The sequence below is a fragment of the Suncus etruscus genome, chromosome 7 (genome assembly GCF_024139225.1).
Source record: "Suncus etruscus isolate mSunEtr1 chromosome 7, mSunEtr1.pri.cur, whole genome shotgun sequence".
Classification (NCBI taxonomy): domain Eukaryota; kingdom Metazoa; phylum Chordata; class Mammalia; order Eulipotyphla; family Soricidae; genus Suncus; species Suncus etruscus.
In genome coordinates, this window is record NC_064854.1 from 64,323,797 (window position 1) to 64,349,351 (window position 25,555).

Genomic DNA, 25,555 nt, shown 5'->3' on the forward strand with positions numbered 1-25,555 from the left:
ATCCCACAAAAGTACTGCAGAACTTGTAATCTCTTAACTCTCAGTTCTCTTTCATTTCCAAGAGACAGAAAAGGAACCAGAAGGTCACCATTCTATCATTAAAGGATCCTAAATATTACATGAATATCGTCATAAATATACCAACATCAACTCCTGAGTGGCAGAGATTTTTTAAATCCTATCCTAAGAATATTATTATTAACAAAGTCATTAAATAGTAATATTTTAAAACATTGCAATTATGGTTTAAGTGAACAATTATCTGGTTACCCCAAGTGTACCAACAATAGCGTTAAGAAAGCTAGTGTTTATTCAGCTGAGTACTGTTTCAGATGCTTTAATGAGTTTACTCATTTAATGCTCGAGGCTATCATTTACCCCCATTATACAGAAAGAAGAGTACAGTCCACGGTCACTAATTATTCCTTATGCAATGTTATAAATTCTGTGAGCAAGCAATAGATCCAGGATTTGAGTTAACTTCCTTAACTCTAAACATCTTTTCCATAATGGCTTCAGAAAATGCCTTTCTTCAGAGGTTTGATCTAGCAAATCGTAACTTTATCAATATTTCTTTGCTGGCATAACTTTCTAGATTCTGCTTTTACAGATATCAATCAATTGTCCATAAATACATACCTGGATTCGTTTCTCATCATCTTCTCTTTTCTTTCTCTCTTCTTCTTCTTGTTTCCGTTTTGCTTCCATTTCAAGTTTCCTAAATGCCCACAAAAAAAAAAAAAAAAAAAAAAAAAAAAAAACCTTCAAAATGCTGGATTTGCCCACTTTCAGTATGGAAGCTATTAACGAACAAGGTTACAGAATATAGAATAACCTGATTGTGTATAAAGTCAATTTTCAAAAAAGAAAATATAACTCTAATGAAAGTAATGTGGAAGAAAACAATGTTCCTATTGGACATGCTTCCTTCTACGAATTCGGTCTAATGACTTATTTATATCCCTTTTATCTACCTGATAATGGCAATATTATAGAAAGCTATCAGTTTTAAAACAAGAAGAAAAATAGAAATGGCTTTTTCCTAGCTTGTAATATACTATGCAAGTCATATAGTTTTAAAAAGAAGTTTAAATTCCTTAAGTGTAAAATTCTAACTAAAATTAAATGTGTAACTAAAATAATTTCATGTTATTAACAATATAATTTTCTTTTTTGAAACATTCTGATTTTTCTGTTGTTTTTTTGGGCCATACCCTGTGACGCTCAGGCATTATACCTAGCTATATGCTCAGAAATCACTCCTGGCTCAGAGGACCATATGGGACACAAGGGGATCGAACCATGGTCCGTCCTAGTTCAGCCACGTGCAAAGCAAACATCCTATCACTGAGCCAATATTAGTGATATTTTTTCCTAATTAAAATAAAATATTTGAAAATAAGAACTACTGTGACTATCAGGAGTTAAGGATTTTGTTAGCTTGTAATTCAAAATAACATAATATTAAAGCCTCACATCCTTCTTTCCTCCTCTTCTTTTTTTCTACGTTTCTCATCTTCCTCTCGTCTTTTTCTTTCTTTTTCCATTTCTTCTTGAATGCGCCTCAGTCTTTCTGCTTCCTCTTCTTGCTGTTTCTTTTTCTGTAATGCACTGAGGAGATCCTCAGAGCTTTTAACTAGTGCATCATATTCTTTTTGTATTTGTTCCCTTGTCATCATAGTGGACTTTAAAAACAAAAATAATAAACATGTATTTTATAAAGATTTTTTTATTTGCACAACAATGACAACACACTGGACACTACTAAATGGCCAACTGAAATAAATATTTTAAATTTTTTATCAAGATCACTGTTGTCCTTCGTAGTTGTATTTCAGGCATATAGTGGCAGTAAATTAGGGCCATTTCCATGACCAGTGTTGACCTTACACCAACAAAGTTCCCAGCATGCATTCCATACCTCCGCCCTTAGTCCCTTGGTCTACCAATGTAACAGGTACATTTTACGTTTAGATAGTTGTGGTTTGGGTCTCTTGATTCTATTGTTCTGTTCTATTGACATTGATTTTGGGTTGGTTATTTAGCTCTATGAAGGAGGTGAACGACACTATCAAGAAGATATAATTGATTCTGAAGCTGCCCAGCAAGCAAGTGAGTGAGTAAGAAATGGCTGACTGTGGGGACTGCCAGGTGAAGTGCTGATTGCTTCACCTACTGAATCTCTGCCCTGCTATGCTTCTTCTGAGGAAACTGAGGACCTGAACGAAGCCCTGTCCTGTGTTTCTCTGTCTTTTCTAAATCTTTGAAGTTCTCAGAGCCCTGGGAAGCGAACCCCAAAAAAACTGCATTCTGAAGCTACCCAGCGAGTGACTGAGTAAGAAATGGCTGACTGTGGGGACTGCCAGGTGAAGTGCTGATTGCTTCAAATGCGGAGTCTCCGTCCTGCTGTGCTTCTTCTGAGGAAACCGAGGACCTGAAGGGAGCCCTGTCCTGTGCTTCTCTGTCTTTTCTGAATTCTTGAAGCTCTTCTGAGCCCTAGGAAGCGAACCCAAAAAAAACTGTAATCTGAAGCTACCCAGCGAGCGAGTGAGTAAGAAATGGCCGACTTTACAAGCCCAGAAAGGGGAAGCTGCTGAATTCTGCTGGAACTCAGATGCCAGCACCCCTATCTGCCTGTCTTCTGTGCTGTGCTCCATTTTTGGCCTTATTTCATCCTGTGTGCAGCTCATCTGAGGACAGCTCGCCTTCCCTGGAGGTGAGTTTACACGCCCAGAAAGGGGAAGCCGCTGAACTCTGCTGGAACTCAGATACCAGCACCCCTATCTGCCTGTCTTCTGTGATGTGCTCCATTTTCGACCTGATTTCATCCTGTGTGTGGCTCATCTGCGGATGGCTCGCCTTCCCTGGAGCCTTCCCTGGAGGTGAGCTTACACGCCCAATGGGGAAGCCACTGAACTCTGCTGGAACTCAGATGCCAGCTCCCCTATCTGCCTGTCTTCTGTGCTGTGCTCCATTTTTGGCCTGATTTCATCCTGTATGTAGCTCATCTGCAGACGGCTCGCCTTCTCTGGAGCCTTCTCTGGAGGTGAGTTTACAAGCCCAGAAAGGGTGGAGCCAGAAGAGCACGGCCGATCCGCTTCATTTCCCAGCTATGCACATCATTTAGCCAATGAATACAACCACAACACATAGAAAAACCCACAATACAAATGTGACAATGGGGAAACAACACAGGACAGCGGCAGACATAGAGAATGATGATGGTAACTCTGATGACTTGAACATGACCAACCAACTAGTCAGTCTCTCAGATAAGGAGTTTAGAGTTGCAATATGGAAGATGTTCAAAGAACCCAAAGAAAGTATAAAAGAGAACACTAAGGAAAATCAAGAGAATATAAAGATAGAAATCAGAAAACTCCAAACTGAAATTTCAATTCAAACAACAGGTCTGAAAAACTCAATAAATGAATTGAAGAAAAATGTGGTTGAGGTTTCCCATGGGTTAACAGTAGCTGAGGATAGAATTAGAACACTGGAAGATGAGAAGAATAACAATTCCATACAACGGAATAAATTGGAAAAAAGCCTTAAAGCAAATGATCAAACAATGAAAAAATTACTCAAAGAATGGGAACAGATGAAAATAGAAGTCTATGATTAGCTCAACAGAAACAACTTAACAATCATTGGAGTCCCAGAGACCCAGGAAGAAAATCTCCAGGAAGAATCAACGGTCAAGAACATCATTAAAGAGAAACTACCAGAGCTAATGCATACATGCGACCAAATCCTGCATGCCCGAAGAATACCAACTAAAAGAGACCCCAGAAAAAAACACCACAAGACACATCCTAGTCATAATGACGAATCCCGCAGATAGAGACAGAATTCTGAAAGCAGCAAGATCGAAAAGAGAAATTACATTCAAGGGAACATCCTTGAGATTTACTGCAGACCTGTCACCGGAAACACTCAAGGCCAGAAGGCAGTGGTGGGACATAGTGACAAAATTCAATGAAATAAATGCTTCACCTAGAATACTGCACACAGCAAAACTCACTTTCAGGTTTGAAGGAACAATACATGATTTCACAGACAAACAACAGCTCAGAAATTTTACAGACTCAAAATCATTCTTAAAAGAAAAACTAAACTGCCTGCTTTAAGAGAAGACTGACCAACAGACACACCAAACTTCAATATAAAGATGGCACTAACCCCCAGGACAATTCTTTCTCTCAATGTCAATGGACTAAATGCACCAGATAAGAGACACAGAGTAACTAAATGGATCAAAAAACTCAATCCAACCTTCTGCTGCCTACAAGAAACACACCTGAATAGTCAGAACAAACATAGACTCAAAATAAAAGGCTGGAGGAAAATCATTCAAGCAACCCACACCCATAAAAATATGGAGTGGCCACAGGTGATTAGATACCATTCAACAAGCCTTGAACCCTGGATCCCAGACATAGAAACAGCACAGTTCTTCACAACAGCTGCAGGAAACAAATTCCATCCGGGACAGCCTTAATACTGCGGGGTCAACAACAAGGGCCAACTCTAACATGATATCCTGACAACAAGAAAAATGTGATCAACTTGACCTTAGAGCAGATTAGCCTACCTTACCAGCTAACGAATAGAAAAAACCAGAAGACTTGGCACCCTTTGGTAGGTCCAAAAACCAAGATCGCGATTTACAGATGACTGGCTGCTAGAACCACGACCAGACTGTATACAATACATCTTGGGACCAATAAAAAAGCCCTAGTTTAGGGTTTGAACTATGACCTTCACAATAATCATGATCCCCAGTTCCAAAGGTCCGGCAGAGACAATTGGGATGGAATGGGGCTTCTGGAAGCACAAAGAAAGACGCTATCCTAGGTGCCATCCTAGGTTTAGTGCAAAGACCAAGATCACCAACCACAGAAGATGAATTAAAATGACACTGAGGGAATAGAACCTCTAGAACCACAAAGACTGACTTATTCATAAGTCCCACCTCAGGATCTGTGCAGATACTGAGACCTCTAAACACAGAGCTCTGATTGTATCACCCTGGACAGAGCAGAAGTCTTCCACACACCACGAAAACACCACCATGAGAGTAAATGATCCTGAACAAAGTCTAGAGTTGATTCCATGACAGTATACTCCAAGGACGGAGAAACCCCATATTTCTTAGGCCAGTGAATTCCTTTTCGAATGACCCCAATATTTACTGTGCCAGGGCAGGAGGGAAAAAACAAAAATACAAAAAGCACAAAACCTTGGTTATTATATATATATATATATATATATATATATATATACATATATATTACCTTCATTTATTATTATTTTTATTTTTATTTACCTATCTATTTTGGTTGATTTCTCTGTTTGGGTGTGATTATTGAAATTGTTGTCCCCAGTTATACGTATTATTTTCTCTTCCTTTCTTTTCTTTCGTTATGTGCTATGCCATGGTTCTTATTTCAAGACCATGGCATGTTTTTTGTTTGTTGTTTTGTTTTTTGTTTGTTTGTTTTTTGTGGTGCTTATCGATATAGCTGAAGTCCTCACTGGATATTTGACACTTCTTTTGGTACTGGTGGAGTGTTTCACCTTCTTTTTCTCCTTCATCTCCCAAATCGATGATGAGAGCCTCTAGAAGGATTCCGCACACTTACGGTGTATTAGACTCTTACCCCACTTTATTACTTTTCTCTTTTTCAGGCAAAACCACGCAACTTGAACTAGCTAGTCCTGCCTCCAGTTAGAGGGGGAAATAAGGGAGGCATCAAGACCAAAGAGGTGCAAGACTACTAAGTAGTAGGTTAGATACAGAGGGGACCACATATTCTAGCCGCCCTGGGGGTGAGGGAAGAGAAAATGGGAGGTAGGACAAAAACGGAGGTGTAGGGAGGACAATTTGGTGATGGGAATCCCCCTGATTTTATGTAAATATGTACCTAAAATATTATTGTCAACAATATGTAAGCCACTATGATCAAAATAAAAATTATATTAAAAAAATATGGAGTGGCCATACTAATACCAGATGATGCAAACTTTATACTTACAAAAGTTGTAAGGGACAAAGATGGACATTTTGTATTAATCAAGGAATACATACAGCAGAAAGAAATCACTTTCTTAAACATATATGCACCAAGTGAGGGGCCAGCAAAATTTTTAAAAAATTGTTGACAATTCTGAAAAAAAATATCAATGACAACACAATAATTGTGGGAGACCTCAACACGGCATTGTCAAAACTTGACAGGTCAACCAGACTGAAACCCAACAAGAATATACTAGACCTAAAAAGAGAAATGAAAGAAAGAGGCCTAGTATATATATACAGGACACTCCACCCCCAGAAGCCTGGATACACATTCTTCTCTAATGTACATGGGACATTCTCCAGGATAGACTACATGCTAGCACATAAAACATACCTCCATAACATCAAGAAGATAGAAATTTTGAAGGCTACCTTCGCTGACCACTAGGCCCTAAAATTATATGTGAACTACAAAGTGACACAAAAGAAAAACTTTAATACCTGGAAGTTAAACAGCCTAATACTGAATAAATAGTGGGTCCGAGATGAAATCAAAGAGGAAATCAAAACCTTCCTAGAAACAAATGACAATGAAGACACAAACTATCAGAACCTATGGGACACAGAAAAAGCAGTACTGAGAGGAAAATTCATGGCTTTTCAAGCACACATCAGGAAAGAAGAAGGGGCATATGTAAATAGCTTAATGACGCAGCTCATAGAATTAGAAAGCACTTAACAAAAGGACCCAAAAATAGGGAGACAGAAGGAAATAACAAAGCTGACAGCAGAAATCAATGAAGTGAAACCCGAAAAACAATCCAAAAGATCAACGAAAGCAGAAGTTGGTTCTTTGAAAAAATAAACAAGATTGAAAGACCACTGGCAAAACTAACAGAGAAACAGAGAGAGAGAGAGACAGAGAGAGAGAGAGAGAGAGAGAGAGAGAGAGAGAGAGAGAAACTTGATAACTCATATTAGAAATGAAAAAGGAGAGATCACTACTGATATGGTGGATATCGAAAGGGTAATCAGAAACTCCTTTGAGAAACTCTATGCCACTAAAAATGAAAACCTGGAAGAAATGGATAAATTTTTGGACTCATATAATCTTCCACGGTTGAAGGAAGAGGATGTAGCATATCTAAACACATCCATCACTATTGAGGAAATTAAGACAGTAATCAAATGTCTGCCCAAAAACCAAATTCCAGGCCCAGATGGATTTACTAATGAATTGTTTCAAACCTTTCAAGAGGAACTTCTACCAATCCTGGCAAGACTCTTTCATGAAATCAAAAAAACATGAACACTTCCAAATAGCTTTTATGAAGCCAACATCACCTTGATTCCTAAACCAGACAGAGATGCGACCAAAAAAGAAAATTACAGACCAATATCGCTGATGAATACAGATGCAAAGATCCTCAACAAAATCCTGGCAAATAGGATCCAATGCCTCATTAAGATCATCCACTATGATCAAGTAGGTTTCATCCCAGGAATGCAAGGATGGTTTAACATCTATAAATCTATCAACATAATACACAACATAAACAACAAGAAAAATAGAAATCACATGATCAAATCAATAGATACACAGAAAGCATTTGATAAGGTCCAACACCCATTCTTTATCAAAACTCTCAGCAAGATGGGAATGGAAGGAACCTTTCTCAATATACTTAAGGCCATCTAGCACAAGCCAGAGGCAAATATTGTCCTCAATAGAGAAAAACTGAAAGCCTTTCCTTTAAATTCTGGCACAACACAAGGCTGTCCTTTCTCACCACTCCTATTCAACATAGCACTGGAAGTACTTGCTATAGTGATTAGGCAAGAAAAAGACATCAAGGGAATCCATATAGGAAAGGAAGAAGTCAAGCTCTCACTGTTTGCATAAGACATGATACTCTACTTAGAAAACCCTAAAGTCTCTACCAAAAAACTTCTAGAAACAATAGATTCATATACCAAGGTGGCAGGCTACAAAATTAACACACAAAAATCAATGGCCTTTCTATACACCAATAGTAATAAGGAAGAAATGGACATTAAGAAAACAACCCCATTCACAATAGTGTCACACAAACTCAAATATCTTGGAATCAACTTGACTAAAAATGTGAAGGACCTATACAAAGAAAACTATAAAACTCTGCTTCAAGAAATAAGAGAGGACAGGCGAAAATAGAAACGCATACCCTGCTCATGGATTGGAAGGATTAACATCATCAAAATGGCAATACTCCCCAAGGCATTATACAGATTTAATGTGATCCCTCTAAAGATACCCATGACATTCTTCAAAGATGTAGATCAGGCACTTTTCAAATTCATTTGGAACAATAAACACCCTAGAATAGCTAAAGCAATCATTGGGAAAAAGAACATGGGAGGGATTACTTTCCCCAACTTTAATCTGTACTACAAAGCAATTGTTATCAAAACAGCATGGTATTGGAATAAAGACAGGCCCTCAGATCAGTGGAATAGGCTTGAATACTCAGAGAATATTCCCCAGACATACAATCACCTAATTTTTGATAAAGGAGCAAGAAATCCTAAATGGAAGAAAGAAAGCCTCTTCAACAAGTGGTGTTGTCACTACTGGCTAGCCACTTGCAAAAAATTGAACTTAGACCCCCAGCTAACATCATGTACAAAGGTTAAATCCAAATGGATGAAAGACCTCAATATCAGACCCTAAACCATAAGATATACAGAACAACACGTAGGTAAAATACTCCAGGACATTGAGATTAAGGCATCTTCAAAGAGGAAACTGTACTCTCCAAGCAAGTGAAAACAGTGATTAACAGATGGAAATATATTAAACTGAGAAGCTTCTGCACCTCAAAAGAAATAGCTTCCAGGATACATGAGCCACTCACTGAGTGGGAGAAACTATTAACACAATACCCATCAGACAAGGGGCTAATCTCCAAAATATTCAGGGCACTGACAGAACTTTACAAGAAAAGAACATCTAATCCCATCAAAAAATGGGGAGAAGAAATGGACAGACACTTTGTCAAAGAAGAAATACAAATAGCCAAAAGACACATGAAAAAATGCTCCACATCACTAATCATCAGGGTGATGCAAATCAAAACAACTATGAGGTACCACTTCACACCCCAGAGATTGGCACACATCACAAAGAATGGGAACAAGCAGTGTTGGCGGGGACGTGGAGAGAAAGGAACTCTTATCCACGGCTGGTGGGAATGCCGTCTAGTTCAACCTTTATGGAAAGCAATATGGAGATTCCTCCAAAAACTGGAAATCGAGCTCCCATACGACCCAGCTATACCACTTCTAGGAATATACCCTAAGAACACAAAATTACAATACAAAAATCCCTTCCTTACACCTATATTCATTGCAGCACTATTTACCATAGCAAGACTCTGAAAAAAGCCAAGATACCCTTCAACAGATGAATGGCTAAAGAAACTGGTACATATACACAATGGAATATTATGCAGCTGTCAGGAGAGATGAAGTCATGAAATTTTCCTATACATGGATGTACATGGAATCTATTATGCTGAGTGAAATAAGTCAAAGAGAGGGAGAAAGACGCAGAATGGTCTCACTCATCTATGGGTTTTAAGAAAAATGAAAGACATTCTTGCAATAATAACTTTCAGACACAAAAGTAAAAAAAGCAGGAAGTTACAGCTCACCTCTTGAAGCTCACCACAAACAGGGATGAGTTTAGTTAGAGAAATAACTACGTTTTGAACTATCCTAATAATGAGAATATACGAGGGAAATAGAAAGCCTGTCTAGAGTACAGGCGGGGGTTGGGTGGGGAGGAGGGAGATTTGGGATATTGGTGATGGGAATGTTGCACTGGTGATGGGTGGTGTTCTTTACATGACTGAAACCCAAACACCATCATGTATGTAATAAAGTTGTTTAAATAAAAAAATTAAAAAATATATATATAATTGATAGTTTTTAAAAAGGTATAGGGAGGGTAGTAGGTTATTTGTTTCTGTTTTATTTTGCTAGGCACAGCAAACACTAGGAAAATTAGAAATACCCTTGGCCTAAAGAAATAGGGTGTCCCAACCCATCAAGTATCCTGTCGTAAGATCAATTATAGTCTCCGGGCATACTAATTGTCCAACCCCAAAATCTTTCTTCATGGTCCCAGGAAAAGTTCTACTCAATTGTGATAGCTGAAGTCACGCTTCTGTAATTAGAGATCTTGGTTTTCTGCACAGATCCTATGTCAAAGCAAGGATGTCGTGGATAATCTTCTGATTTAATTTCACTGATAGGCAAGGCAGGGAAACCTCCCCTTACAGCAAGTTGTTGCAGAAAACCATGCCATTTCCAATGATGGGATCTAAGATTTGGGTTTGCAGTCAATGTCTGACCACTAAAGTCTAAGTTAAGTTCACATGACAAATGTTCAGGGTGAAAGGTACCCCTGCAATATAAAATTTATGAAATCATATCCCTATTAGATAAGAATTCTTATGTCAAAGTTTGTCAAAAGAAAAGTATTTTAGTAATTTTCAGAGGGATAGCTCTTTCACAGTAGTGATTAACTCACATCAAAACTTTTTTTTTTTGTTTTTGTTTTTGGGCCACACCCGGCAGTGCTCAGGGGTTACTCCTGGCTGTCTGCTCAGAAATAGCTCCTGGCAGGCACGGGGGACCATATGGGACACTGGGATTTGAACCAACCACCTTTGGTCCTGGATCGGCTTCTTGCAAGGCAAACGCCTCTGTGCTATCTCTCCGGGCCCCACATCAAAACTTTTTAAGGCTGAAGATGTGGCTCAATTTAGTATATGTTCAAGCCATGGGTTTAATCCCTAATACTACATGATATCAATAAACACTGGATGTGGTCCTAGGGACTCTTAAGTACTGCTCCACAATGACAAAAAAAAAAAAATTGCACAGAGGCAATGCTGGATAAGACACTTGCCACACACAAGGTTGACCCAGATTCAACTTCAGCACCACATATAGTTAGTTAACCCAGTACTACCTGGTTTTGGGCACAGAACCAGGAGGAGTAAGCTCAACATTTACAGGTATGGTCTTCTCCCGAAACATATATTTTAGTTGTTTTTATCTTTTCACTACAGAAATTTTTAACATGAAAATCACTGAGAATCAGCATTTGAAACATTTTGTATATAAAAATATAAAGACATTTTATAATTTCAATTCCAATAAATGACTATGTTATGTAAAAAGTCAAAATTAATTGAGTTAAAATTGCATACCTTAATTTTGGACATTAAAGCATCAATAGAAACTTCAAGGTTTCTGATCTGTTTATTCACTTCTGGTTTTCCATCTTTCAATGCACTTACTACTTCATTAAACTTATCCAACCGTTTCTTCAGGGTGCCCACTTTAACCAGGCCATCAATGCTGTCAAGATAATGTTCCAACAGAGCTTGAACATCACCATTTTAAAACCAGAGGTAACTTTAATTTGAATAAACTTATAAATATATCGCTAAACAGAATATTCCAACCTATATTTTACTGTTTAGTATTCTCTTTTTTAGTCCCTTGTTAAGGGTAACAGAGAATCAATATAAATGTAAATATACTAATGCCTCCTAAGAGAATGTATACTTCTTTACACAGAAAAATAAAATAATTCAAATTATATAATTTAAACCACCTTATCTTTTTAAAAGGTATCAATAAGCTGTGTAGTTACTCAAACTTCCAAGTTTAAAACATTTAAATTGACAAAGGCTCGAGTATAAAGACCAACCTTATAGTGTTATATAAACAGGTTATCTCAAAGGCTATGTATAGCCAAACATTTATTTTATAAAGTCAATTTGATATTTTTCAAAAAAATTAAATTAAATTAGAAGTTTCTTACAACCAATTATTTTAAGCTTTTTTGGGGAAAAGGGGTGGCACACCCGTTTATACTCAGGGGTTAGGGTTACTACACACTCAGAAATTGCTCCTGGCTCGGGGACCATACAAAATGCCAGGGATCAAACCAAGGTCCATCCTGGATTGCCACTTGCAAGGCTAATGCCCTACCACTGTGCTATCTCTCTGGCCCTATTTTAAGCTTTTATAGCATTTACACTTTTAAAGTTATTTCAAATTCTTTTTTTTTTTTTTTTTTGGTTTTTGGTTTTTGGGCCACACCCAGCATTGCTCAGGGGTTACTCCTGGCTGTCTGCTCAGAAATAGCTCCTGGCAGGCACGGGGGACCATATGGGACACCGGGATTCGAACCAACCACCTTTGGTCCTGGATCGGCTGCTTGCAAGGCAAACGCCGCTGTGCTATCTCTCCGGGCCCTATTTCAAATTCTTACAGACATTTGAGGCAAGAAATTAATCAAGTAATTAATTTTAAATAGACAACACAACTAACTAAAGCTCTTTAAAAACTGACTTTATAGACACATATTGGAGGAGTATACAATTCTTTAAATATTAATTCATCTTACTTACCGAGGTTTGTGTCTCCTTTTGCAAAGCCACATCCTAACAGTTTTCTGCATTTTAATGCAGGCTTCAGCTCGATATTTTATTTTGTTTTTCACTACATACAAGAGAAAAATATCATTGTTGAAAATTATTTTATTTATATTATACAAATGTCTCATTAAAAATAATACTATTTCCTCAAAGCAATTTTTAAGAAACATGAAAACTTGATAAGCAGACTTTGATGTCAAAGATCAAAATCAAGAAACTTAACATCTCCTTAATTTATGATACTTCTTTAAAAAGGTAAATAATATATAAGGCTTGCTATACTTCCAGTGCATTATAATTAGACTGCACTGCCGCTTACCAAACTATGTGAGACAATATTGGTATATAAAATGTCAACAGGTGTCTTAAAAAAATAAGTCACCTGTAAGGGAAGTTAGAAAAAAAGACTATATACTCTAACTACTTTTTGGATAATCACAACAATTAGAGAGAAAGGTTTGAGAATTCCAGAGAATACAAATCTATTTAACTTCAGTTAACCAAGTTTATCCTACCTGATCTGACCTTAAAGCATTTCAGAGATTTTCAATACCAGTATATACCCACATAGTTCCAGTGTATACCCATATAACCCACATAGGGCAGCATGGTATAGATAATTAAGATAAATGTGTTTATATCATAAGGTAAAACATAAAGCTGAAAGCACTGAACCATACTAACAATTATATCTTTTGCTTTGAAAAATAATGAGGAAAGAAGTTGGATGCCTTTTGTTTAGTCTAATTCCTTAAGAAATATTCACAATTATCTAACTAAAAGAAAATTTTTAACTGTATAATAAATTCCACAAAAATAATCTTTGATGATGCCATATGATAAAAGAAAATTTCTGGCTTAATATTGATATTGAAGGATGGTGTGTGTGCACACATGTGTGTGCATACATGCAAGTGTGAGTATGTGTGACAGGGAGAGAGAAGGACAAAGATACTGAGTTTTAATTCTTAGAACAAGATAAAATCAGGACAAGAGAAAATGAATCCTGTATGACATTATAATATACTTGGATTATACTCAAAAATTATACTCAAATTATACAAATTTATACTCAAAAATATTTAAGGGACTTCATAAATACTAATTAATTTGTGAAATATCACTTGAGAAACCATTTATAAAAAACAGCACCGATATCTAACTATACAACACTCACTCCTGATAAATGTTTATAACATTCAACAAGCCAAGTGAATTTCATTATAAAAGTTCTTGGTGTGAAACAAGCACCTACATTTAATGACTGAGAGTGAGCACCACTGAACTTTCTTCCAGCGACTGCAGACAAGCCAGTAATTGACTCTTTTAACCAACTCTGCCAAATGGTCAGGGTCAGACTTCATAATCTGGTCAAATTCAGCAAACTAGGAAATAAAAATCAGTATTAGTACCAAAAGATAACTATCTTTAAACATAGCAAAGCAGAAGATATTTAGAACTCAAGTCTAAAATCTAACTCTTCAGAAATAGTCTTAAGATATGTAAAGATGTGTCACAGTGAACTATATACATATTAAGATATATGGCAAACTCAAACACACAACTATTTTGTTGTTTCCTTTCTCCTCCTTTCCTCTTGATCTCTCTCTTTTGGGAGAATGTGGGACAAATAAGACTAGAATCTGCCTCTACTGATTAGCAAATTCAATAATAAAAATGGAAATATCTTAAACGACAGTTAAATATGGTTAGCCCAAACAGTCTCTCTGTTGAGAAAAGAATAAAGTCATTTATATTTTGAGTGAAGGCTAATTATATGTATATACACATAAAATATATATACAGTAAGAGGAACCAGCAACACTAATCAGTTTCTTCCAACCATCATCCCTATTTTTGGTCAAATTTAATCTAAGAGACAGATAAAACAGTTATTATTAAATAAAATGTATTATTTCCACAATTTGCCACAAAAATACATAATTTCTTTATTATAATTTAAGTACTATGACTATAATGATATTACCATTAATGTTACAATGTACAAGTTACTATTACCATGGCCAAAATGCAAAAGACCCTCCACAACTGTCTTACCATTACTTCATCTGTCTCTAATATGAGTGGAATCATTGAATCACAGAGAATATATATTTTTTGTGATGTTTCTATACTACTCTCCATAGAAGCTGGCTCTGACATCTTTCCTATCAGCAATTAATGAAGATTCTCTTTTCTCTACTTTTCTACAAATTCTGGTTCTGTTCTTTTGATGTAGGTCATTCTAACTGGTATCATAAAGCTCCTTGATCTTACGATTTGCAATTCTTTAACAATAACAACACTTTTTTCCATATATCTTTGGCTATCTGTATATCTTCCTTGAGGAAGTGTCTATTATCTTTCTGGATATCTTTTTTTTTTTTTTGTTCATCAGCTTTATATTTTATATATCTTGGATTTTAGCCTTTGTCTAAGTATACTTCCCATTCAGTAATCTTTTTTATTTCAGTAATACTTCATTTTGAAGTGCAAAATCTCTTTAGTTTTACATAGGATCATTTATTTACTCTTGATTTTATTATTTTGCCAATGGAGGTAAGTCATCAAAGGGATACTTGAGGTGGATAGACTGATACCTTGGAGAGTTCTGCTTTCCTTACTGTATTTTATGAATTAGGGAATAATATAGAGAATTTTTGTTCATTTTAAATTGATCATTGTGACTCATAAAGGAGTCCAGTTACATTTTTTGTAATATAGTATTCCAAGTTCCCATTATTATTTGTTGAATTGAATTTCCATTAACTTGTGCATATATATGGGAATTTAGTTCTGAAGTCTCTGATCTGAAAGAATGTTTTCACAGTAATACAGTTTTGACTACTATAGTTTATAATGTAGAGTCAGGTAACACAATTCCTTCCTGGTTGTTCCCCCAGCATTATTTTGGCTACTCAGAGATTTTTATGGTTCCATACAATTTTAAGCACCACTTGTTGTACAGCCTTGAAGAATACCATTAGAATTTTGATGGGAATGCATTGTATCTGTGTAATACTTTAGAGAGCAGTGTTATTTCAATGCACTATTGTAGATATTTTTCAATTTCATGGCTTTCTGTTATAAATTAAAAGCTTTTAATAATTACATTGTATTTTTAATGTATTAGTCTTTCACATCCTTTGTTAAGTGGACTCGTATGTATGTGGTGTTTTGGGATACAATTTTAAATGGGATTGTTTGGGCAGGGAGGAATTTATTTTCTGGTTCATCGTTTGCATGTAGAACCACACAATATTTTGTGTGTTGATTTTGTACCCTACTACTTTACCGGATAGGTTTATTGTCTCTAATAGTTTCCTGAAAGAATCTTAAGGGTCTTTTATGAACATAATTATGTTACCTACAAACAGTGATAGTTTAAGTTCTTTTCCAATTCAAATGCTTTTATTTTTCCTAATTTTTATGGCTAGGAAATCTAATATGATGCTGAATAATAATGAAGAAAATGCCACACTGCTTTGTGCCTCATCTTAAGGTTCTCTGTCTTTTGTTACTAAGTGAACATATGCCTAGAGTAACCTGGGAAGTACTTCTGACCTGTCTTTCCCCAGAGCACCTGTGTTGAGTGTGCCTCCAAATGTATGTTTGGTTGAGCTGATCTGGGAAGCATTTGCTGCTTCTCTCTATCCAATTGTTCAAATATACCCCCCCCAATCCCATCACTAAAAGCAGAACAGAGGGGCCACAGCTATTGCCAATACACACACACACACACACACACGCGCGCGCATACACACAAACATACACACAGTTCATCCATCCACCCTCAAGATGTCATTGCTGTGGTCTCTCATTCTCTGTGCATATCCAGCTTCCCAGCAACTTGCTGGAAGAAACCAGCTGGCCTTGGACTCACCACATTGGCTCAGCTGGTTCCACCCCAACTCTATCTGTTTTAGGGAGTTCTCGGAACATAGCTCCCTTCCTCTCGCCCATCTCCCACTCCCTCCTGGGGCTGGGAGGAGTCTGATTAACTCTACCTTCAGAGACTATTCCACTGAAATGCCCACTACAGAGATTAGTGCAGTTGGTCTCTCTGGTTTGCTTTCTGGGCAAGGTCCTGCACAAATTTCTATCTGTAAAGCTGTTTTTTGTTGTTGCAGATTCAACTTTATTTCTATCCCTTAGCAAATACCCTATTACAATATACTGGCAACGTCATAAACATAGCAATATTTGTTTTATAATCAAAATTCATTAAGAGTAGCAAAGAGAAAAATTTCTTTGAAAACTAACTTTTAATATTTTTTCCTGGAAGTGAGAACAGCCCTTAAGTTTTATTACAGTAATAAAATAGTATTTTAATCTATTGGCATTTCTCAAACCATCAGGAGTTTTTTGGGGGGAGGGGCCACACCCGGTGGTGCTCAGGTTATTCCTGGCTCTGTGCTCAGAAATCGTTCCTGGCAAGCTGGCTCAGAAACCACATGGGATGCCAGGGGTTCAAACCTGGGTTTCTCCTGTGTCAGTCATGTGCAAGGCAAAGGTCCTACCACTGTGCTATCACTCTGGCCCCTCAAACTATCAGTTTTATAACACACAAATAATTAAATATCTAATATGATGTTAGCTTAACTATTGGAATACTAACATAAACTATTAAAATGCATAAGTACTTCATATTCTAAATACATATATTGGTGTATATCAGTCTTTTAAAAATAGAATCATGTATATGTTCACTATAGGATTTAGAATTTCCTGTACCTTATACATCTAGCCAAATTTCCTGTACCTTATACATCTATCATATTCTTTTGTTTTGTTTTGTTTTTGTGGACCACACTTAGAAGTGCTCAGGGTTACTCCTGGCACTGCATTCAGAAATCGCTCCTGGCTTAGGGGATCATATGGGACGCTGGGGATTAAACCTGAATCCATCCTGAGTCAGCTGCATGCAAGGCAAATACCCTACCACTGTTCTCCCACTCTAACCACCATACATCTACCATATCCTTTATCTTTAAGGCCAAGGGAATTCCTTTGCTAATATTCCCAATACTTACTGTACCTAGGGAGGACAAAACTGGTGGTGAGAATGGCCTTAATTCACTGTCACTATGAACCTTAAATATAACTGTGGAAGACTTGTAATTCACATTGGTCACAATAAAAAAAAAACTCAAAACACTAGCATAAAATGTATAATTATTAAAGACTGAACTACTTGGTTTTTGTTTGTTTGTTTGTTTGTTTTTGCTTTGGGGGCCACACCCTGTGACGCTCAGGGATTACTCTTGGCTAGACACTCAGAAATCACCCCTGGCTCGGGGGACCATATGGGAAGCTGGGGGATCAAACCAAGATCCGTCCTAGATCGACTGTGTGCAAGGCAAACACCCTACTGCTGCACCACTGCTCCGGCCCTGAACTACTGTTTAATAAATGATTTTAGGTTATTTAAAACAGAAACATTTTGTAGTTAACCTTTATGTAAACTAAAATGCAATGAAACAATTTCTGATTCCAAATCTTCCACACTAAAAATAAATTGTAAACACTGAATGAAGTAGGGGGAAAATTATGTGCCCATACATATGTACATATTTATATGTACTTATTATGTACAGAATGTTCAAAATAACATCCTTAAAAGTTTTAAAATATTCACTTGTCCCCACTGGTATATTCATCATGTTAAAATTTAAAATAAATGTGTAATTACCTTGCCAGGTCTGAAAAATACTTTTGTTAACCCAAACTTGTAGTCAACTTCATTTAAGCCCAAAGCTTTAAAAAGAGCCTGAAATATAAAAAATTCAATGATTTAATATCAACTAGTAATTAATAAGAACATAATTCACAGGAAAATATTTGATTTATGTGGCATTCATACCTTACAAAATAGTCTTGGATCTAGTCTTGCAAGTTTATCAGGCATATACTTTTTATACATATTGTAGAGTTCATGAAAGGAAGCTCGTGATGGGAAACCACCCTGCATCAAGTCCAAAACAGATACCATCCCTGAATTTTGAAATAAAGCAAATTACTGCTAGTCACTGTAAGCAATTTTTTAAATTTATAAATGAACAGCTTTACAAGTTATTGTTTAGAATGAGTAAAATATATAAAATAGCTCAGCATGTCCTATTTATATTCACCATCTAAAATAACTATAAAATCAGCTTGATAAAACACTTTTAGAGACAAGTTATTGGTTTCTATAAAGTCTTAATCTAACTTATATCATTATTTACTGCTAGAACCTAGGTGACAATTATAGTATATTTAAATAAAAGCCCACAAGCATGCCATTTTCCAAATCCTGAGTTTAATTTTGAAAGATGTCAAATAGTTTTTCAACAGTATAATTTAGTAATTCCTGAATTCTCATTGGTGCAAACAACTGGTAAATAAAGGGAATTCAACATTCACTATCCCCCTTGGCTTACAATAAAATAAAAAATAACATTGTATCCTATCTGATGCTTTACAGAAAAGTAATTATTGTTGGTCAATGCCCTAAGATAGTTTAAAAATGGAATATAAAATTTTTAAAAAGAGTATCTACAAAAGAGTCTCTTCAGGCAGTCAGACTGAATATTTATATGAATGGCGAAGTTATAAAACACCAATAATATATGAGGCTGGTGAGAGTGTGATAGTGTAGGAAAACACACCCATATATTCTCAGAGGGACAGTAAAGCAATACAAAAACTCTGAATGGTAAATTAAAATATTCATCCCTTTAATCCAGAAATTTCTCTTTCTATAAATATATCCCAAAACTTCCCACTTGTATGAGAAAAGACGTGAACAGAAAACATTATATTAGATAAAGTGATATAAATGATACCGCTTGAGTAATCATATTGCAAACCACATATCTAAAAGGAAAAATAAAGAAAAGAGGGAGGAGAAGAAGGAAGAGGAAAGGGGAGAGGGAGAGACAGTGGGAAAGTAAAGACAGAGGAAGAGGTAAGTAAGAGGGAGAGAAAGAGTGTGAAGAAGGGGAAAGGGGGAGAAGTGGAGGGGGGGAAAAGGTGAAGAGGTGGAGGAGAAGAAAAAGAATACATAAAACAAAACATACACATACACATACAAAAGATAGAATTTGGTCACCCCTTAAAAGAAAGAATTACTTATTCTATACACAGTTTAGTTTTTGTTACAATGAACATATATAAAATTACAATTTAATGGTGATTTCCCAAGTATTGCTACAGGAATCTGGATCTACTCACAGTGATGCAAGGCCAAAGAGGCCAAGCGATTCATCAGGGAGATGCAAATCAAAACAACAATGAAATATCATATCACACCACAGAGTTTAACACACATCACAGAAAACAAGAACAACCAATGCTGGTTTGTGGATGTGAAGAGAAAGGGTCTCTTATTTACTGCTGGTGGGAATACATTCTGATCCAGCTTTTTTTTTTTTGAAAACAATATAGACATTCTTCAAAAAGCTAAAAATTGAGCTTCCCTGACCACAAAGAGTGATGAACTCTGTTAGGTAAATAATTACACTAACAACCTATATGACAATGTTAAATAATGAGAAAAGTAGAATGCCTGTCTACCTGCCATGAATACAGGCAGGGGTGGGGATTGGTGTTGGGAATGTTGCACTGGTGAAGGGGGTGTATTCTGTTTATAACTAAAACCCAACTACAAACATGCTTGTAATTATGGTGCTTAAATAAATATTTATATTAAAAAATAAAAAATAAAAATTGAGCTTCCATATAACCCAACAATCTTAGGGATATACCCCAGGAACACCAAAACACAATACAAAAATTCCCTCTACACTTCTATGTTCATTTAAGTACTATTTACAATGGCCAGAATCTAGAAACAACCTAGGTGCCCAAAAATAGATGAGTGGCTAAAGAAATTGTGGTACACAATGGAATACTACATAGCTTTTAGGAAAAATGAAGTCATGAAATTTGTCTATACATGGATGGATATGGAGACTATTATGTTGAATGAAATGAGTAAAAGGAAAAGGAATAGATATAAAATAAGTGAATAATAATGGAATTTGTGGAGTATAAGAGAAACAAAAATAGTAATAATACCATTACATGGGAAATATAATAATTGTTATCACAGTACTAAGCATATGGATATTTAAAAAGAAGAGTACATTTCCCAACTCTTGCTTCTTCTATTTGTTATGACTGGCCTCTCTGATTGTCCAAGAATTGGAGGTTTTGGTATACTAACCACCTATTAGCCTCTGTGGATTCTCTAGTGGCCTTCACCTATAATCTTACAAAAAGCATGCACCCACTAATAACTCTAGATAAACATGGAAAATAATTTAAAAGAATGATTGATACAGGTGCTGATATTTCTATCAGCTCTTCCCAGTAATAGCCCTGTGCAGGAGATACTTCATGGCTTGAAAGGAGTAGGCATTTTGACTACAGAGTGCTACATCACTGAAAAGCATTGGCCCCAAAGGAATTATAGCCACATTTCAGCCTTATGTAGCTCCCTTGCTCCTGAATTAAGAGGTCAAGATGTAAATGAACAAGAGCACACTGACTTCATGATCTCTCCTTCATCCACTTCTCTAGCCCGTAATTCAGGGTACACACATTTTTTTTTTAATTGGAGCCACTGCAGTAGCGTTCCCAGGAAGTCTACAGCCAGGGGTTTAAAAAAATGCCTCATCCCCTGCCACTGTGGCCTCTGCTCTCCTGGCTTAAAGAGAAGAGCAGGCAGCTGATCCGGGCTCATGCCATTCTGGCAAGGTCTGGTCTAAAGAACCCCAAGAACCCAGGTATTATGCTGGAGTTCTTGTGGCTGGAGTACCAAGCCAACTTGAAGAACATCACCAAAATGCTCATGACAAAGGCACTGCAGGAGTGCCCCACCTCTGGTATCCTGTGGCCCTGGAAGCACTGCTTCAGAGGAAGACCAAGAGCATAGATAAACTGAAGAAGAGTGAACACAACCCTCATTTGCTGTTGGCAGTGGCCAAGCTGTTCTAGAGTGAGCAGATCACCAAGCCCTGGAAGTGGTTCCACTGCACAGTGAAGATTGATTCAGAACTGGGAATACCAGGTCCTTCTTTTACAAGATTGAATTTCAATGTTTTTCTTTCATGGTATTCTCAATACCATCAAAATTGATAATGGTCCAGCCTACACTAGTAAAACTTTTCAATCATTTTTCAAAGAATGGCAAGTACTGGTATTGCCTTAATCCTAAAGAACAGGCCATTGTTAAAAATGCTTATGGGACTCTCAAAACTCAATTTCATTTTGGTTTTTGCACCATACCCAGTGGTGCTCAGGATTTACTCCTGGCTCTGCACTCATAATTCAATCCTGCAGTCTCAGGGGACCATATGGGATGCCGGGTCTGTTCCGAGTCAGTCACATTCAAGGCAAATGCCCTACTGCTGAGCTATCTCTCTGGGCCAAAAAACTCAATTGTTAAAATCAGAAAAGGGGGGTATGCCTCAACTTGATTTCCTATCCTTACCATTATTTTCTTTAAATTTTTACAATTTACCTCAAGAAGAACCCCATACAGCTGTGGAAAGACACTTTCAAAAAAGATGTGCAGGCTCAGAAAACAATTGCTTCACCTATCTGAATGAAAATGAAGACTGGGTAGCAGGCAACCTAATCTTTAGAGGGAAAGGCTATGCTCATATTTCTACAGAGAACAGCCCCCAAAAGTTTTGAAACTCTGGGTTCCATTAAGCTTCATCAGAAGTTGACATCTCTGAGACTCAGTAAGGCTTTAGCCTTGTCATCACTTAAAAAAACATGTGAAGAATCCTCTTGTTTTCAGGCAATTTAGATGCTGCATTTATAATTTTCTAAAGGAATCAGAATATAGTTTTTTTTTATCTTTTTGACCCATTCAGAATCCATTTTTTTTGTCATTTTATCCTATGCTCTTTAGATAAATATCAAAAAGTGAAACACTGGCAACCCCACAACACCCTTGGTTAACAGAAAATAATCAGACTATCAGTTCCTAAAAGATTATTTTTCACTTCTTAAAGGAATATAATTATAAGTTTAGCTTTTTTTTTTTTTTTGTAAAGGTATTAACAACCACCAGCACTTGGGTCATCTTTAAAAATAACAGTTTTTGTTCCAAGTATTTCCTTGATGTTTCAAATTTTCTCTTTTAGGCTATTTTTTATCCTATTTGTTTGCTTCTATAGGAATTAAATATTTAATTTTATAGGGATTAAATGGCTTTACTTTTTGTTCTATGCCTCTTTCAACAAGTTCCTATTTTACTGTTTCTAAACAAATTTTCCTTTTTCTTTTTAGGTCCTTTGATAATGGAGTGCCAACCCTCCCCCTCTATTAGGAGTAAAAGAACTGCTGCTTGCAACCAGTCCACCACCTACTTGAATCAGTTTTTCAATTGGGGTTCTGGCTCAAATATCTGGCTCTTTTGACCTACAGAGGACCATTGACTTCCTGACTGACCTGTGCTGATAGATTATGACATTAGCTAAAATCCTTTGGATATGACATACCTGAAACTTTATCAGCAATGTAGAGCAATACTTGGATACTTCTATTTATTCCTACCCTACCCCATTTATTTTTCTATAGAAAAAGGAGGAGATATAAGGAAACAGAGAGCCATAAGTGGGTATAGTGCTTATGGATGCAGGGTGTACAGGGCTTTAAGGGTGAAGACATCAGTTACCAAAATTCCATCCCTTGTAACTGCCACAGGATTATAGTTGGCCTGGGGTATATTAAGCCCCAGGCTGAAATGCTATGGGGTTGAGGATACTCTGCTGCTATTGCCCTTGCTTAACTGTTCCTGCTGAATGGACCCTGCCAGAATGATGGAGAAACTGTATACATACTCCTGGCTCCTGCAGCCTTTTGCCATCTGTTCTACTTTTCCAGGCCTAACACTAACACCATGAACCACTGAACTATACCAGCAGTCCTCAGGAAACCTCCATAGCCATATCAGATAATGCTCACTTGATAGAGCTGAGAAAATCACAGGAAATCAGTTTACTTAAGTAGTTTTAGACTGACAATTAAAGGGAGCTTTATTCAAATTTATAACAATGATTACAAAGATTTTTTCACGTACTTTTCCAGCTTATCTTGTCTTATAATTAAAAAATAATAATATAAAAATCTTATTATAAAATTAAAAGAACTGTGAATTAACTTGAAAACCAAAACTATTTGGGCTAAACTTGCTGATACACAGATAGAGGTTACAAAACAAAAAGAAAATTACCTGAACACTGAAGTTGAGACAAAATCTGAGCACCTTCAAAGTGGTGGCTTGTCATCTTTAAATTAGGCTTGATGCAGCGAATAAAGCTGGCTCCCTAGAAAAATAAAAGTACAATATACAATTTGTATAAATGATAACATTTTTATTTCTGTTCATATTCACAAGTTTCTGAGCATATTTCCACTGAAGTATGAGCCTTTTTTAAAATAATAATCGGGGGTGGACAGAGCGGTGGTGCAAGGGGTAAGGCATCTGCCTTGCCCACGCTAGCCTAGGATGGACCACAGTTTGATCCCCTGGTGTCCCATATAGTCCCCCAAGCCAGGAGCGATTTCTAAGTGCATAGCCAGGAGTAATTCCTGAGAGTCACCGAGTGTGGCCCTAAAACAAAGCAAAACAAAATAATAATAATAACCTAGGGGACTGACTGTGGATATGGCTCACTGGTAGTATGCATACCTGGACCTGGGTTTGTTCACTAGCATGCAAATAAACAAACAACATAAGTCTTTATTACCACATGTTTGTAACATAAGTTAGAATTAGTATCTAAGGAGCCGGAGCAGTGGTGCAAGCAGTAAGGCATCTGCCTTGCCTGCGCTAGCTTAGGACAGACCTCGATTCGATCCCCTAGCATCCCATATGGTCCCCCAAGCCAGGAGCAATTTCTGAATTCATAGCTAGAAGTAATCCCTGAGTGTCACCAGTATGGCCCAAAAACCAAAAGTATCTAAATCATATGTTAATCAAATCATAAATATTTTTCACAACTGATTATCAAAAGTTTTGTTCTTAAAAAGAAATTTTTACTATGAAATGCTTCAACATATTTAAGAAATACATTTCTTTATTTTGTATCTAAGAGTGTTTACATGATGTATTTTTGTAATAAGAAAACTGTATAATAAAGTAATTTTAAATAAATAAATGTCTCATAAGAAAATTCACTTTAGGGGCCAGCGAGGTGGTGCTAGAGGTAAGGTGTCTGCCTTGCAAGCACTAGCCAAGGAAGGACCGTGATTTGACTCCTGGCATCCCCTATGGTTCCCCCAAGCCAGGGGCAATTTCTGAGCGCTTGGCCAGGAGTAACCCCTGAGCGTCAAACGGGTGTGCCCCCCCCCAAAAAAAAGAAAATTCACTTTAAAACTTTTCATTAAACTTAGCTCCTAGAGATTTATGGGCTAGGATCATAGAGGATGGGATTGATCCTAAGAAAACAACCACTGCGCAGATGTTTGAGGCCCAGGGAACAGATTGTTGGAAAAGTCTCGAACTGGGATAGGTCACTAAACGATCTGCTCTTCTGTTCCAAAGATACCAACATTTTCATACTGAAGTTAATGTAAATTGAATTCACTAGAAACACAGTGGGTATTTTATTCTTTTAACCTGTAACCATTTTTCCTCCTTTGCAAATGAATATTTTAACAAGCTGTTTTAAAAAAGGTGTTATTAAGAATTACTGATACAATTTGGGAAGAGCTTATGATAATGCTGATGTTACATTTAAAATAGGAGTTCCCCTATTCCACTGTCTTAAGCAATACTTTATTGAAAATGAAATTAGATAAAATTAGATGATATCAGAGATTTGCTTCAAAATAATACAAGATGGGGCCAGAGCGATAGCACAGTGGGTATGGCATTTTCCTTGGACATGGCCAATCCAGGTTTGAACCTCAGCATCCCATATGGTCTTGTAAACATGCCAGAAGTAATTTCTGAGCACAGAGCCAGAATTAACCCCTGAGCACCAGCTGGATGTGCCCACCCCCCAAAAAAAATCTAGGATCTGTTAAATTA

General features: G+C 36.8%; 1 protein-coding gene across 2 annotated transcripts in view; it reads right to left on the reverse strand.

Moving 5' to 3' along the window:
* Positions 1-25,555, reverse strand: part of MYO6 (myosin VI) — a 205,469-nt gene that overhangs the window by 27,746 nt on the left and 152,168 nt on the right. For both annotated transcript variants that reach the window (XM_049776811.1, XM_049776810.1), the window contains exons 20-27: positions 23,753-23,846; positions 18,383-18,513; positions 18,212-18,289; positions 13,775-13,904; positions 12,493-12,583; positions 11,281-11,431; positions 1,477-1,685; positions 640-718 (exon numbers count right to left, since the gene is read on the reverse strand). In XM_049776811.1, the coding sequence (XP_049632768.1) occupies positions 640-718; positions 1,477-1,685; positions 11,281-11,431; positions 12,493-12,583; positions 13,775-13,904; positions 18,212-18,289; positions 18,383-18,513; positions 23,753-23,846 (963 nt within the window). The remainder of the gene's footprint in view (positions 1-639; positions 719-1,476; positions 1,686-11,280; positions 11,432-12,492; positions 12,584-13,774; positions 13,905-18,211; positions 18,290-18,382; positions 18,514-23,752; positions 23,847-25,555) is intronic.